We start from the raw sequence: 14272 nt of genomic DNA on the forward strand, positions 1-14272 counted from the left end.
TCCTCTGAAAAACATGTTAAGTCTTCTTTGTCTTTTCTGAGAACTTATTACCAAAGTGTTTACCAATATTTTCCTCACTCCATTTCTTAAAACACTTCTTGTTCTTTATATAAACCCTTCCTCTTCCAGTTACTAGGTTTATTCTGCACTGTCCTGGTATTTCAATTAATATTTCATCCTTTTTAGAATAGGTTTATTTTTTACAGTATCATGCTGATTTTTCCACACCTGACAGTTTCTTATTTAATTTTTTAATGTTCCCCTCCATCTCTTTTCTGGACGTCCAGTCCTTAGGGTAAAATTTATAGTCTGGGAGATGCAATAATTGTCAAGTGTGTCACTATTCTGTACCTACATTTCCTGACTTTGTGCTTTTCTTGGTACCCTCCTTTGTTGCCTTCCTTTCTCATCCATGGCACCTTTTTACTGTCAGGATGGGATAATTTGGGTAGAGATATTGTACCTTCCATGTTTTTTAACTGCCTTCTTTCTTCTTGGACTTTATTTTGCTCCATTGCTCCATCAAAAACACTTTGGTAAATATCACTGGTTCCCTGTAATTCAGTGTGAATGCAAACTTACATTAATATTCTTTTCCTCATTAGTTTCTCGTCTGCTGTGATCATACTCCTTCCACACTTATCCTACAACCTCACCTGTCTTCTCCTTCAATTCCAGTTTTTCTTCTTTACACTTTTTATTGTCCTCCTTGCAACAAAAGACCCTCCCTTTGTTCTAACAGACAGTGACCATCAGGTTGGTTCAGGTATTGTGGGACCCTGTCCATCCCTGTTTATTCATTTGTAAGTCCATTTTGCTCCAGATAAATGGATCATTCTAGACTTGTGTTCTGGCCCTCTACTCTTTGTTTCTTCTCTCCTCAGTTCTAGCCTTCCTTCAATGCAGCAACCCATAGAATGTGTGCTTAACTCTTTCTGGGTTATTAATTGTTTCTTCAGTGTCTCCTTAAAGAAAAGCACAGACTAGAACCCTTTCATTGACCAATCCTCCATCATTAGCATTTTATTAATCCTTAATTTTTGGAATTAAAATTACTTTTCTCTCCTCTGGTTTGTCCAATCAGACTCATAGATGACCAAGGCAGATGGATTGACCCTATGGCTCCTGCTTTGTGACCATACCTCAGATTTGTCCATACTGAGTCTGTATGTATCAGTTCTGTAACCTTCCACTTGAAGTAACCTCAGTCATGTCTGTTTTCCATTTCATTAGGAGGGCATTTGCTCATTATCTACATGGCCAACAGGCTTCTCCTTTCCCTCTTCTAAGTGGAACTTGTTCAACTTCATTTCTGCTTTATGGACCCAGTCACTTGGGATGGCTCAGCCACATTTCCAACTCCTTCCTACTCTATTCCAATGCCATATTCACCTCTAATTAAAATAACATTTTAGCTCTCTCCTCAGTCATGTCCAACCTTATCCTCCCTGATTATCAAACCTCATAATTCTTGTCACCTAAGTCTGCTCCTTTCCTTTTTATATCCATGTATTAGGTTATCTATGTGATGACTGTGGCTTCTCTGGATTCTACCATTCCACTTGTACTTGCTCATGCACGTCACCACCAGTGAACCTTATGTGACTTATCAAACCTGTCAAGGAATCCCCTGTCTTTGTGGTTCCTTCTTTCTACCAATATCCTTGAGGATATTGCCAGGTGGCTAGACCACTTGAAATAGTGTTCCTGTACTTCCTTTCAAGCCACTCTTTTCCTATTCCTCACTCACCCCTCACCATTTTGGGAACATCTCCATATGATTCTCTTGGGCCTTGAAGAAAGGTTTCTCCATATCAGCATTCTGGTTATGCCTACTGCCCAGTGGGCATGCTCTTATTTTTCCTCCTCCTAGTGGATCTTATGGTTAAAGTCCTTGGATATTTCTACAGTAGTTGATGTCTCACATCAACCATGAAAGAAGCACTGATTCCAATATCATCTGCTTTCAGACATTAGGCCCATTCCAATCACGTGAGCTTCTTTGTCTTTTCATGGTATAGGTGCTCTGGATATGGTGGTTGACTATCTCTCGGAACATGACTGCTTCTTACCTACAAATTTACATTGGGTTTGTTCCTAACTTAGTATTCCTTTATTAACTGTATTTGCCTCACCAGTCTATGCCAAACTGTTCTCCTGTTTCTCACCTATCAGTCTTAACTGCATACTCTCAGTCATGATTGACCTCGTCTCTTTCTCTATGCCAAGATTCCACCATGTACATGATAGTGTGAACTGGGATCGAGACTGATACATGACTCAAAAGATATCATTACTTTCAGTGTAACTTCAAATGTTAATTCTCTGTCCTCATTTTGTCTGTTTTACTGCAAACTGAATAGAGTGAGGTGCTATAAGTCTGTTTTGACAGTTTTCATCACAGCATGCAAGTCAGTTATTACAAAATGAAGTACCATGCATTAACCTGACCCTCTAATCATTTTGAAGGATTCATTTGATGATTGTGCAGAAACCTAACTACTGTGATATTTTGAGTAGTAACATATGTGTGAAGATAATATATATATGTTTAGAAACAGTTTCTGTGGTATTTGACCTTTGAATTGTTCTCATTGAGTTGCTTTTACAAATCAATATTTAAATCACATTCAATGGCTTTTCTGAAAGTCCATATTTAAAAATTTGTTCCTCTATTTCTAAATGTAATATATAATTCATTGGTCAGTTGATATTTGAAAATGTGTTCTTGGTCCCCCAAACTGCAAAGAAGGTACTGATATGTTAGCAAATTGATGTTAAATGGATAAGCTCATGATGCACCATTTTTATAATTGAAGTGTGTCTCTGAATCAGTTTTCTGCTGTATTAGAAGCCAGGTCATTGATATTTCTCAAATTTAGCTGTGATTTATAATTTCTAGCTGGAAGTGATGACTACTTTAATCAACAAAATAAAGTACCAAGATAAATATATTAATGAATATGAATCAAGTTGAAACTGATTGGCTGTATGAAATGGAACTTTCTGATCAACAGTCATAACCTAAACAAATTGGAATTCTAATTACATGAAAGAAAGTATATTTTATTTTATTTTTAAGACAGTATCTCAAACTTTTAATTTGTCATAGTCCATGGCATATTTTCCTGTGAGAAGTGGCTTAGACAGACTGTCCAGTCACCTTTGTCCCAGTTCTAACTTTGAACAAATTTTTCATTTCTCTGAGAAAGTATCTATATCATCCTTCTGTTCATTAAATTTAGGTAGTTGGCCCAGATCCCATTATCATTCTTAGATCCTTTTTCTTCAAATTAGGTGAGCCTGGCAATCTCAGTTTGTGCTCTTATTCTGTCTATTTACAGTCTCTCTCTCTCCTTTTTTTTATTTTATTTTTCAGTTTGTATTCTTATTCTCTGTCTCCTTTTCTTCTGTTAGTCTTTCTTCCTTTCTTCTCTGCCTGTGCTCTTATCTCTATATTCTTCTTGTTTAGCAAACTCACCTAGTTTACTGTTTTTAACCCAAGATACTAACTTCTTTCAATCTACTTATCAAAATCTGTTTAACTTATCTGATTTAATCTGAGCTCATTTGTACATGAAGTCCTAAAACTCTACAATCCATGTGACACTGTAATATAACAATACTCACTTAAAGGAATGAGAAAATTACAGACAGTTTAAGTCAAATAACATCCAGAAAGAATGGCATCTGAATAATTGTTACTAGTTTCACTGTCATCTGGAGGAGGAATTATCATACACTTAACATTAGGAGGAATGCTGCTGTTAATATCATTCAGTATGAATAACAACTTTGCTAGGAATTTACTTCACTTTGAAGATATAATCTTAGCTTACCATTTGTTGGTCCTGATACGACTTTCTTCCTATGGCAGTATGTAACTAATATTTATCAGTATGAACTATACGCTTTATTTGGTAGGCAATATTTAAAGCATTAAGTTTCTTTAGCTACAGAAATATTTCAATTTCAATGGATAAAGTAATTTATAGTGTCTTATCTTGTAATTGGCTCTACCAGTAACTTAGTTTTGTTGTCCAGAGCATACATCAGTATCACATAGTAAAAGGTTAAATAATACTGGAATATAACAAAAGTGAATATTGATACTTGTGCATAGGTTTTATGAGAAAATATCCAGAATCAACTTTGAACAAATTGAAGTTGGTTGAAGATGGCATTTATTAAAAAATGCAATGAAAGTAGGAAAAATTACTTTTTAACTCAGCACAACTGAACAACTTTATATAAATTTCAGTAAACATGGTGAAAATAAAACTGTCAAAGAGGAAAAGTCACTTTCTGAAAATGTCTTGTAAATTCCAATCTAGATGAAACAACTTCCATAATTAAAAAAATTATATTTTTGGCCAGTACTTGTAAACAAAATTTGAATTTTATAGGTCCTTGTCTTTTATTAAAATTGAGAATGTAGTTGAAATAACGTATATAGATTCTGTAGTTTTAGAATAAAATTAAAATTTTAGGCTTTTATAAAACATCAAATGTGGAACAAGTTGTTTCGGTAGCTTGAACAATGTGGTTATGTGTAAGTTATGTTAAATAAATAATATAATGTCATATAATTATGGAAAAAATAATTACTTGATTTGTATCACAGGCTCTTTTTCTCTGTTTACTTGGCCCTTTTACATTCTTCAATGTACAAAAAACAAAGTATCTGCAGATTTTGACAACAGTCATGAGATGGTTAGGTAAGAAATATTTGATATAGTTAAAAGGTAAACAATGTATAATTATGCTACATGATTAAATAAACAAGTTTACACTTTCAGGGAACTTCTGCAAAACCAAATGTGTTCAGACAGACATTTGTAAATATAAAGTTAGAATTTGTTAAAAAGAAAAGAATTTATTGGTCTAAAACAAGGAGTTAATACATTAAAATACATTTGTGAGAAACTTGTACAAGTTTAAATTTGTTTATAAGATGGACAAGACGTTTACTATTACTTTGTACCAAAAGTACTTAGTTATTTGGAGGAATATTAAAAACTGTTCTTTCATATGATTATATATATAATTTTTTGTTTTATACATTATAATCTACAAAATAATACCATGAAATTTTCCAGTATTTGTGTTTAAATTAATGCTATAAATTAACAATGGAAGAGCTCAGTCAGTAGACTATCACAAAGACATTGTACATCTTTAGTGTAATTTTTCATGTGATATTATGTATTTTAAATTATGTAAATCTTTTGCTTGCTTATGATAATTCTATTTCAGCTTTCATCATTATGATAGTCCTGACTACAGTAGCTTTATCTAAAGGGAAAGGTCGGGGCACACCCCTTGTGGCTGACATCAAGGGAGTGCCCAACTTGTTTGGTGTCTGCGTATATTCTTTCATGTGTCATCATTCTCTACCATCTCTGATCACTCCCATCCGAAATAAGGACCGCCTCTTTTCAGTGCTTTTTGCTGACTACCTACTTATCTTGTGTTTTTACTCACTTCTCTCTTTCACTGGAATCTTCACTTTTGAAAACCTCCAAGATGTGTATACTCTTAACTTTGAGCCACAAAAGTGTGGTGACAGTGATACTGTTGTTTCATCAGTGCCTTTTCTTCAGTACTTTTTAGCCTTGTTCCCTGTATTTACCTTGAGCACCAATTTTCCTATTATTGCTATCACTCTGAGGAACAACTTGAAGTCATTGTTTCTGAAGGAAAGCAAGAAGTATTCATTCTTTTTGGAATGCATTTTGTTCCCAGTAATTACAGTTATTCCACCTGTTGCCATTGCATTTGCAACAGAAAGCCTCGAGATCTTGGTGGGGATTACAGGATCATATGCTGGAGCTGTTATTCAGTATGTTGTTCCAGCTTTGTTAGTTTACTATGCACGTAAAGATTCACTCACCTCTATAGGCTTAGGAGTGAAAAAACAACATTCCTCACCCTTCCTTCATATTGGCTGGATTGTTTTTGTTTGTGCATGGGCATTAGCTTGTGTTATATTTGTAACTGTGGACCATATAACTAGTTTGTAGGATTTTGAAAGCTGTGCTTATGTTAGATGGTTTATTGTAATTTTAATATACAACAAAAATTATATCCTTATCTTTATTTTGTAAAACAATTGTTTTTTTAAATATCTGGTGCATCTTCTATAACTTGAATATTTAAAGTAATTTTAAAAATCAAGATAAAGGGCATTATGAACATATCTAATTAACAGGGTTTGACTTGTATTTAGTTTACTACTTGTGTAGCCACAGATTATAGTTGTGGTTAAAAATTTCAAACTACTGAGTTTCTAAACAGCTAAACCATGATTTGTATGATTTTAAATATTTTCTTTCACTGAGAAAAAAAATTAAACCTGAACATTCTTTTAAAGAGATGATTAACTTTTCATTGTGTATATTTCTGTTATAACTACTAAAGTGATATATTTTTCCAAAATACTGAAGGTACACACAGTATTTCATGCATACAAAATTTTTGTAGTAGCTCTACAACCTCTAACAACTTACAAAATTTTTTTAAACATTTCCCTTTTCTAAAGGAATAATTAAACACCTGAGATTTTGTTTTTTAAAAACAATGAGTTTGTGCATAATAATTTTTTGTACAAAAATACAAACTAACGTTATGTGAACACCCACCTCATTTTTTTTTTTTTTTTAACACCAAGAATATAGTTAGTGTGTGGCATGGTATATTCTCACAATTAGATTCACTCTGTGTCAATTACTGAAATGTTCAATAAAGCACAATGTGGAATCATATCTGCACTCACTGCAGATTTCCCACGTATCATTTCACATTATGCTTTCATAGTATACATTTCATATTTTTGAGATTTTATTCTTTATTTTTTGTAGGAAGACTTGAAACAAAAGCATATACATTAGTGCCACACCTAGTACTGTACTTTCAAAGCATTCTGTCACAATAATATAAGAGATATTCCAAGTACAGCATTTATCCCTATCTTTTCCAAGCTGGTACGATATTTAAATTTTCAGCATCATTTGGATGCCTAGGTTTCTGAACCAGAAGCATTTTTCTGCAAGGGTCATATGGCTGCAAGGTCGCATTGCATTTTGCATTTCTCGGTGTGGAATGGGCTTGTACAAAGTACTTGTTTACCTGCAAACATATCTGTCACATATCCAGCAACAAATAATGGCTGTTAGCAAATAATTCTTGTCCTGTTTTCAGTTTTTATTGGATAACTTCCTTAAGTAAGTTCCCTCCCCAATTGTAATACAATAATTCAATTCCATTGATGTATGTTTAGTGAGTAAACAGTTACAAACCTTGTTGATATGTTTTAATTCTCTACAGTAATGTGATACCTTGATGAAGTGCATGACAAACTAAATACACAACAATCCCTCTGCATTATGCTGAGTTTACTTGCTTCTGAATCATAACTGATATCATGATTTAATGTCATAATATTTAATGCTGGACATTCAAGTTTTTACCTCTCACCATTAGGTAACTGAAACAAATGTAAAACAGTTTAATTGCAAGTTAAGCTCTCTATATATTAACAAGAATGAACAAAAATATCCTTTCTGTGACACCCACATCTTCAATCAGTGGCTATATTCTGTCTTAGGCAACCAAATTCATTGACATTACTGGTAAAGGACTCTCATTTGTTGGAAGGTGATTGATTACCTTTTCAGGTTAGAAAGACTTGAAAATATTTCATAGCTAAATTCAAACTTGCCAACTCCATGACAAGGTGTGTGTATCTGTAACTGTAGTTCAAATTCAAATGCTAAAGGACTTGAATCTGTTTAGGGTTCCATAATAAACTTTCTTGCTTTTGCTCTGTAGCTTTATCATCCATAATATTAAATTATAACAGACTTTCTGAGTCACTGGTTCCTTCTCTTTAATTACTGCTGTTGTTCCAGTTGTTGCATTTGGCAATATTTTGTTTATGAAAACAAAGTAAAAAAACTACTTCTAAGTCATTATCCAGCTGTCTCTATCTCACCTTGGTTTATTTACAAATGAAAGGTTTATGCTTGCTCAATACAACATTGGATAATAAATTCCCCACCCTACCCTAATTGCAAATACAGTTCAAAGTACCAGCATGATATCAAATAAGAGAAAAATTGCATCAAGTTTAAAGAAAATCTGGTAATTATATGGAAAAAGGTAATGCAAGTAGGGCAGGGTAGTGCATTTTTGTAATATACCTGTATGTAGCATGAGATTTAAAATGTTAATACCAGTGTTTTGTACAGTTAATATTGTGGCATTTGCCTCTACTCAATGATACAACAACAGTGTTTTCTGGACTTTATGCCTTCTACAGTTAGAGCAGTATATTATATTATTATATTTAAAAAATATTGTATGCATTATTATGATTTAAATTTCAAGGAATTTGTTGAAATGTGATATTTAGCATTCAAAAGAAAAGTGTGATTTTAATTTATATATAATATATATATTGTTTCTTTTTTTCAAAATAGTCCAACATTCAGTAATGAATCATTTGAGCATATAACTAGTTTTTGTGTGACTATGAAATCTTGGGTAAGAGCAGAACATGCAAACTTGTCACAGCATTTTAGGCATTAAATATATTCATAGTGGTTTATTTTAATAAAACACCAACTGAAACCTTTTCATTTTATAATTTCAACTGCATGTTATTTGGTGTAGTGTTTCGCCAGTGTTACTGTAAAAAGTCATTTTATATTATTAGATTGTCCGCATATTTTTGTTTATTAAATACTTTGTCTTTAATTTTATAAATCATAATTTAGGGAGCATGTGATATCTTTTCAAATTTCAGTAATTTTTTTATGCCAAGTTTCATTTCTTTTCTAATTAAATAACAGAAAAATTACATTTCTGATGCTATCAGGATTCTGAAAAACAAACTTTCATTGTTACAAATTTAAGGTGACAAATTCTATTTCTAATTGTATCACCCTCACTATAGGTTTACTAGTAAATGTATGAAAAGTTAACAGATTTGTGTAATCTATCTATAGACAAAGGGTGACAAAATTCAGAGCTGTATTCTGGTTTTGAGAAGTCTTTAACCGAGTTGCATGTTTGTCCAGTTTACTACTGCTCTACTTAATATAATCATAATATATTTGCAAATGTATTCATTTTATGAGATTGAAAAGTGTTTGTGATATTAATGTTTTCAGTGTTTATATTAATTGATTACTTATTAATAATCATTTTGATCCTAATTGGAAAGTCACCTCAGACATTGCAAATTTCACTAGTTCAGTTGTTTCAATCAACATAACTAATATCAATATTTTAATATAGAGTTAATAATTTTATGTATATACATTCGTTCTTGTCGGTATTAGTGACAAGTTGCTTGATTAATATTATAAATTTTCATCTATAACTAAGTATTACACTTTTAAAATGCAGCCAGAGAAAGTAAGGAATGGTTTTTAAATAACAGACTCTCACTTACAGATAAAAATTAACAAGTTGGATGCTTTCCTACAATTAAATTTTACAGTTAGTTTCATTTTGTTTGTTTAAATAATAGTTCTGAAGTCCAAAGGGAAAATAAAGATTTATTCTTTACAAGCATTCCATAATAAGTTAATTGGATTACATTTAGTACTCTGAATGTATACTTTAGAAATTGTTTTTAGGCATGTTAATATAGTGTGGCTAGGACTAGCATGTAATTTATTGATAATCCTACACTAAACAAATTTCATTGCAGCTGGCATATTTACTCCATTATAATAATTCATTATCATAGTCACTGCTTAAATTGATTATTGTAGACTTGTACAGTTTATTTTTCTTCAGCCTACATTTTTATGATAATACAAAAACAAGTTTGAAGGTGGTTACAATTGATATATTTAACAGAATAGTAATTTAAGAAGCAGTACTTAAGAAGATTCTGTATGACTTAAATATAACCACAATTTCTTTTCATGTCTTCCTCCCAATACACAAAATTCACTATAACATCATAGTGTTTGTATTTTCATTTCAAATTAAAATTTTATTGTGCTTTCAGTTACAAACATTCTTTTTGACAATAACCATCACACTGCTTGATAAGAACAAGTTGTTTGTACTTACAACTCTAAATTCCAAGGTTTTATTATGTGCAGTGAAAAGACTAGAAACAGTTCATTTTGAAGCTTTGTGTTAAAACAAAAACCCTACCACTAACAGGTCTAGATTTAAAAATATTATTGCCACCAAAACACATTTGGTAACTGTATTAGGATTACACATGCCAGTTTTCTAGCATATCTACCAACTATTCAGAATTTTTATTAATTTCTCATGTCTTTGAAAATATTGCCTGTGACTTATTCAAACTTCTGTATTTGTTTAGTTTGTGAATTTATTTGGTATACAAGGTGTACCAATAATTCAGTAATATTGCAATTGCTAGCAAACCATATAAATTGAAATGCAAATTTCATGGTAAATTTCAAATATTTAAAAACTTTAATGTATATTTTAAAAATGTTAACCCACCCTCATAATAATTATCATTCAATACTCGACATAACTAATCAGTTACTTCTGTTATAAACAAATTGTAATTAGTTATTAATAAATCAGTACTTTATGTTGTTGATGTAAACTCATGCTGAAGTTGTATCAAATGCTACTGTATATTTTGCTATACCACTGTAGTATATCAGAAATAAAATTATTAACACCTTGAGTGTTTGTTTTTGGAAAGCTCGTAACAGACGGTGTTAGCTTTAAAATATAGTTTTCATTATTTTTCTTTATAAGATTGATAATGAATTTTCATTTATCTTCTATTAGCAGCACGATATGCTCACGTGATTCTGTTTAAAGTCCTCTACCAAATATTCACTTTTAAATTTGGCAGAAGGATGGGAAAGTGTAAGGAGAGCTAAGTACCTATCAGAAATACATTTTCAGTATAGGAAAATTGTAACATTCAGTAGAGTAATTACCTCCTCTCACAAGATTAGTTAGAACTATTCATTGAGAAGCAGAAGGGACTGGTGGGAGGGAACAAAAGAAGTACCCCCAAAAGTGTCTGAAGGTATGATACCCCTGACAATGAGATATATAGATCAAAGATCAGAAGAAGGGATCCACGCCACTTCCGAACCAGGTATACTCTTCACCTATATAGAGTGTGTGTTTAAAAAACAAAAAGGGGGGAGCAGAAACTGAGAAGCATAGAATAGTTAAGGCATGTTGGACAGAAATCTGTTAGTTGAATACCAAAATATCCTTTGTACAGTTCTAACATCCATCCAAAGGTAGGATGAGGATCATACAATCTTCTGTTCAAAACCAAGAATCAGGAATTAAGACCTGCACTGACATATGGGTATGACCTAAGAATGATCTCTACTCTATACATCTGGGAATTGACATCAGATGTCACATGAATGTCTGTAGCATGGAATTAACTTCTCTAACCATGGCACAGGCTGGCATCATCTATAGGCAATAACATTGCCATTAGAAAAGAACAAGGGATAATAAAGGATAGAACCATAACAATCCCACCTACCACAGCTGTTGCCCATGACAAAAGTGGAGTAATTGGGGGATGAAGATAGAAAACCTGAACTCGTGAAGACTTATGGTGATTGGTTCACTCTATTTCAAAATCTCTTTGCAAGATACCAACATCCATGTGAGGATAGGATGAGGTCTCCAAATCAAGGGAGAAAATTGCAGTTTCAACATTTCAATTCTAGTGTATTTGTAAATGGTATCAGAAAGCCACATCTTCCAGGAAGGAGATGGCTCAACTCCATTTGGCATGTAAATGTTATAAAGAGGCCATGTCAAGTAGCAAGATCATGGCTCAACTTTGCTGTAGGTCGCATTACATCTACACCAGCAGAACACCACTGCCCTACTCTAGACTGAATGGTACTAGTCCTATTTTTGTGAAATTTGTTTGGATAGGGTGCCTCCATGGTCAATCACCCTAGCAGCTTAGAACTCAAAAGTGATAAGGACTCCCATATACTCCACTCAAGGAAAGGAGAGGGATAATTCAGTGGATAGTCTGGAAGAATATGAGCACCAGATATAGTGTAATGTGTAACCATGATATCGTAGTTTGAAAATCAGACTAAAAAAAATTATTCAGTTAAGGCATAGCAAGGATGGGCAGCAATTCCCTTCTGCTTTACCCATGTAGTACATGGGTGATATGGTCCAGGAAAAGCATGTTTATGAAACAAAATATTGTGAGGTTATTCACCATCAAATGGTCTTGTAGAACACCTTATCTCAACAGTGAGTGTGTAAAGCAATGGAAAATAAAGCAAGAGTCAACATGGCTCTACAGTGCAGGTTTAGAGTTAAAGAATAGCTGGTCAGGCACCACTTGATAAAAAGAAGGTAAAGCCCCCTCAAAAAAATTAATAAAACTTGACAGTTAAACTGGCACCAAAGTCTCGAGAATAGTCAGGGGTGGTAGACAAAATACCGACACAGAGGAAAGCACAACATGATGATGACAGTGGGATGTCAACGTATTGCAAGTGGTCCATGTATCAGACTGTAGAATCTCCTCCTTTGGATAACAAAAATGAGAAGCATGGGACAAAATGAGATGTCACATCTGAAGATAGAAAACCTGTAACAAGGTATAGGAAGAAGGTAGGGAAGAGTAGGCCAAATGAACCAAAAAGCAAATCCAATTAGTAAGGGTAGATGGTGTAAGATCACAAAGAGAGGAGGATTCTTATGGGATAAAACTTCTGTTGCACATACCCCCAAAGATGGAAGTATGTGCTATGTAGCAACAAAGGGTTCTCACCAAATACAAAACCCTGTGGAATCTTAGAAACCAAGGTTGAACTGGCCAACAGGAATCAATCAGGAGAATCTGACAAAAAGTATAGTGGATGATAGAATTCACCTGAGAAAGGGATGTGACCATTGAAAGAAATAGATTCAGATACAGGGGAGAAAGCTCATGCCGGACAAGTGTGGGCTTTATCTGGCTACTAATGCAGTTTTTCCTGGAGGGAAGTAGAAAGGGGAATGTGGATGTACAGAAGATCCCAAGCAAGGTTCCATCACTTGTGAAACATCTTATGGGCATAACTAAGAAGGATAAGTGCAGTCATGGAGGACCACATCCCGAAAAGTAAGTGACTGAGCTGACAGGGCATGGGGAACCAAAAGTTCCATTGAACAAAACTTAAGAGATAGCAGAGTGGGGCTGATATTCGTGCTGAAAAAGACTCCCAAATGGACTAGATGTTGAGTGGGACGAAGGAATTAATTTTCCAATTTGATGTGCTATTAGGATGTGGAGGTAAGCACTGGAGCCATCCAGCCTCATCATCCCTAACCCAGGGGTAAATACCTACTTCAAGGTGAGAAAGGCTCCATGGTGAAGTTTGAGAGTATGATGAAGTGATTGAGGCAAGATAAATCAATGATGGACTGCCAATCCCAGTTTTCTTGAGGAAAAAAAAGACTGGAATAAAAACATTAGGAAGGATGGTGAACCAGGTCAATTGCCTGCTGTAAAAGTATTTCTCAAACACATTCTATTAGGCACTAGTAGTGAACGGGATCTTGAGGAGGAGAGAAGGAAACGGGGCAAGGAGGAATGCAAAGGTGAGAAAAGAAAGTGGATAACAGCATCTAGGGACAAAGGTTGACTGATGTAGCACTCACTCTCCTAATGTATAAATGTAGAGGGATTAACTATGAGGTCACATGTACTTGAGGCCTAAGAAAAAAACACTGGTTGTTGGTCTGACTCCTGGAAATCATAGCACAAGAAAATATTTTTAAAATCAGAGTACAGAAATACAGAGACAAAAGTGAACTATTATAAAATAAAGTAAAAAGTAACCATTTTGTATGAAAATATATGTCAAACAAGAAGCAAAGATTCAGTAGAGGAGTTTAGATGTAGTCACATGCATTTTATGAGCATATTATGCTACTATTAGTTAAGAGATGACATGATGATTAAATGAGAGACATTAGAATATAATAATTCCAACAGGAAGAGAGCAGAAGGCTTGTAGTATGTGTGTAAAGAAAAAGTTTGCATTCAGAGGGCAGCATTGAACAACGGCTAATCTTGTGAGAAGAGTTATGTAAAGTATCAGAAAGTCACTTACTTAATTTATTGAAATACTGAAATTTTGATTCACTCCACAAAGACATACATAGCAATTTAAGTGGCTTTACAAGCACCATAAACTGTAGTTTTTCTTAGCCAATACTGTGAAATAGTCATTGTTAATATTCAAATAACTTAAAGATTTAAACAGGT

General features: G+C 33.5%; 1 protein-coding gene across 3 annotated transcripts in view; it reads left to right on the forward strand.

The window, feature by feature from the left end:
• Nucleotides 1-10707, forward strand: part of LOC143225859 (transmembrane protein 104-like) — a 42030-nt gene extending 31323 nt beyond the window's left edge. For all 3 annotated transcript variants that reach the window (XM_076456000.1, XM_076456002.1, XM_076456001.1), the window contains 2 exons: nucleotides 4625-4718; nucleotides 5257-10707. In XM_076456000.1, coding sequence (XP_076312115.1) covers nucleotides 4625-4718; nucleotides 5257-6023 — 861 coding nt within the window. In that variant the 3' untranslated portion in view covers nucleotides 6024-10707. The remainder of the gene's footprint in view (nucleotides 1-4624; nucleotides 4719-5256) is intronic.
• The last annotated feature ends 3565 nt before the right edge of the window (nucleotides 10708-14272 follow it).

This window comes from Tachypleus tridentatus, chromosome 9 (assembly GCF_004210375.1).
Source record: "Tachypleus tridentatus isolate NWPU-2018 chromosome 9, ASM421037v1, whole genome shotgun sequence".
Classification (NCBI taxonomy): Eukaryota; Metazoa; Arthropoda; class Merostomata; order Xiphosura; family Limulidae; genus Tachypleus; species Tachypleus tridentatus.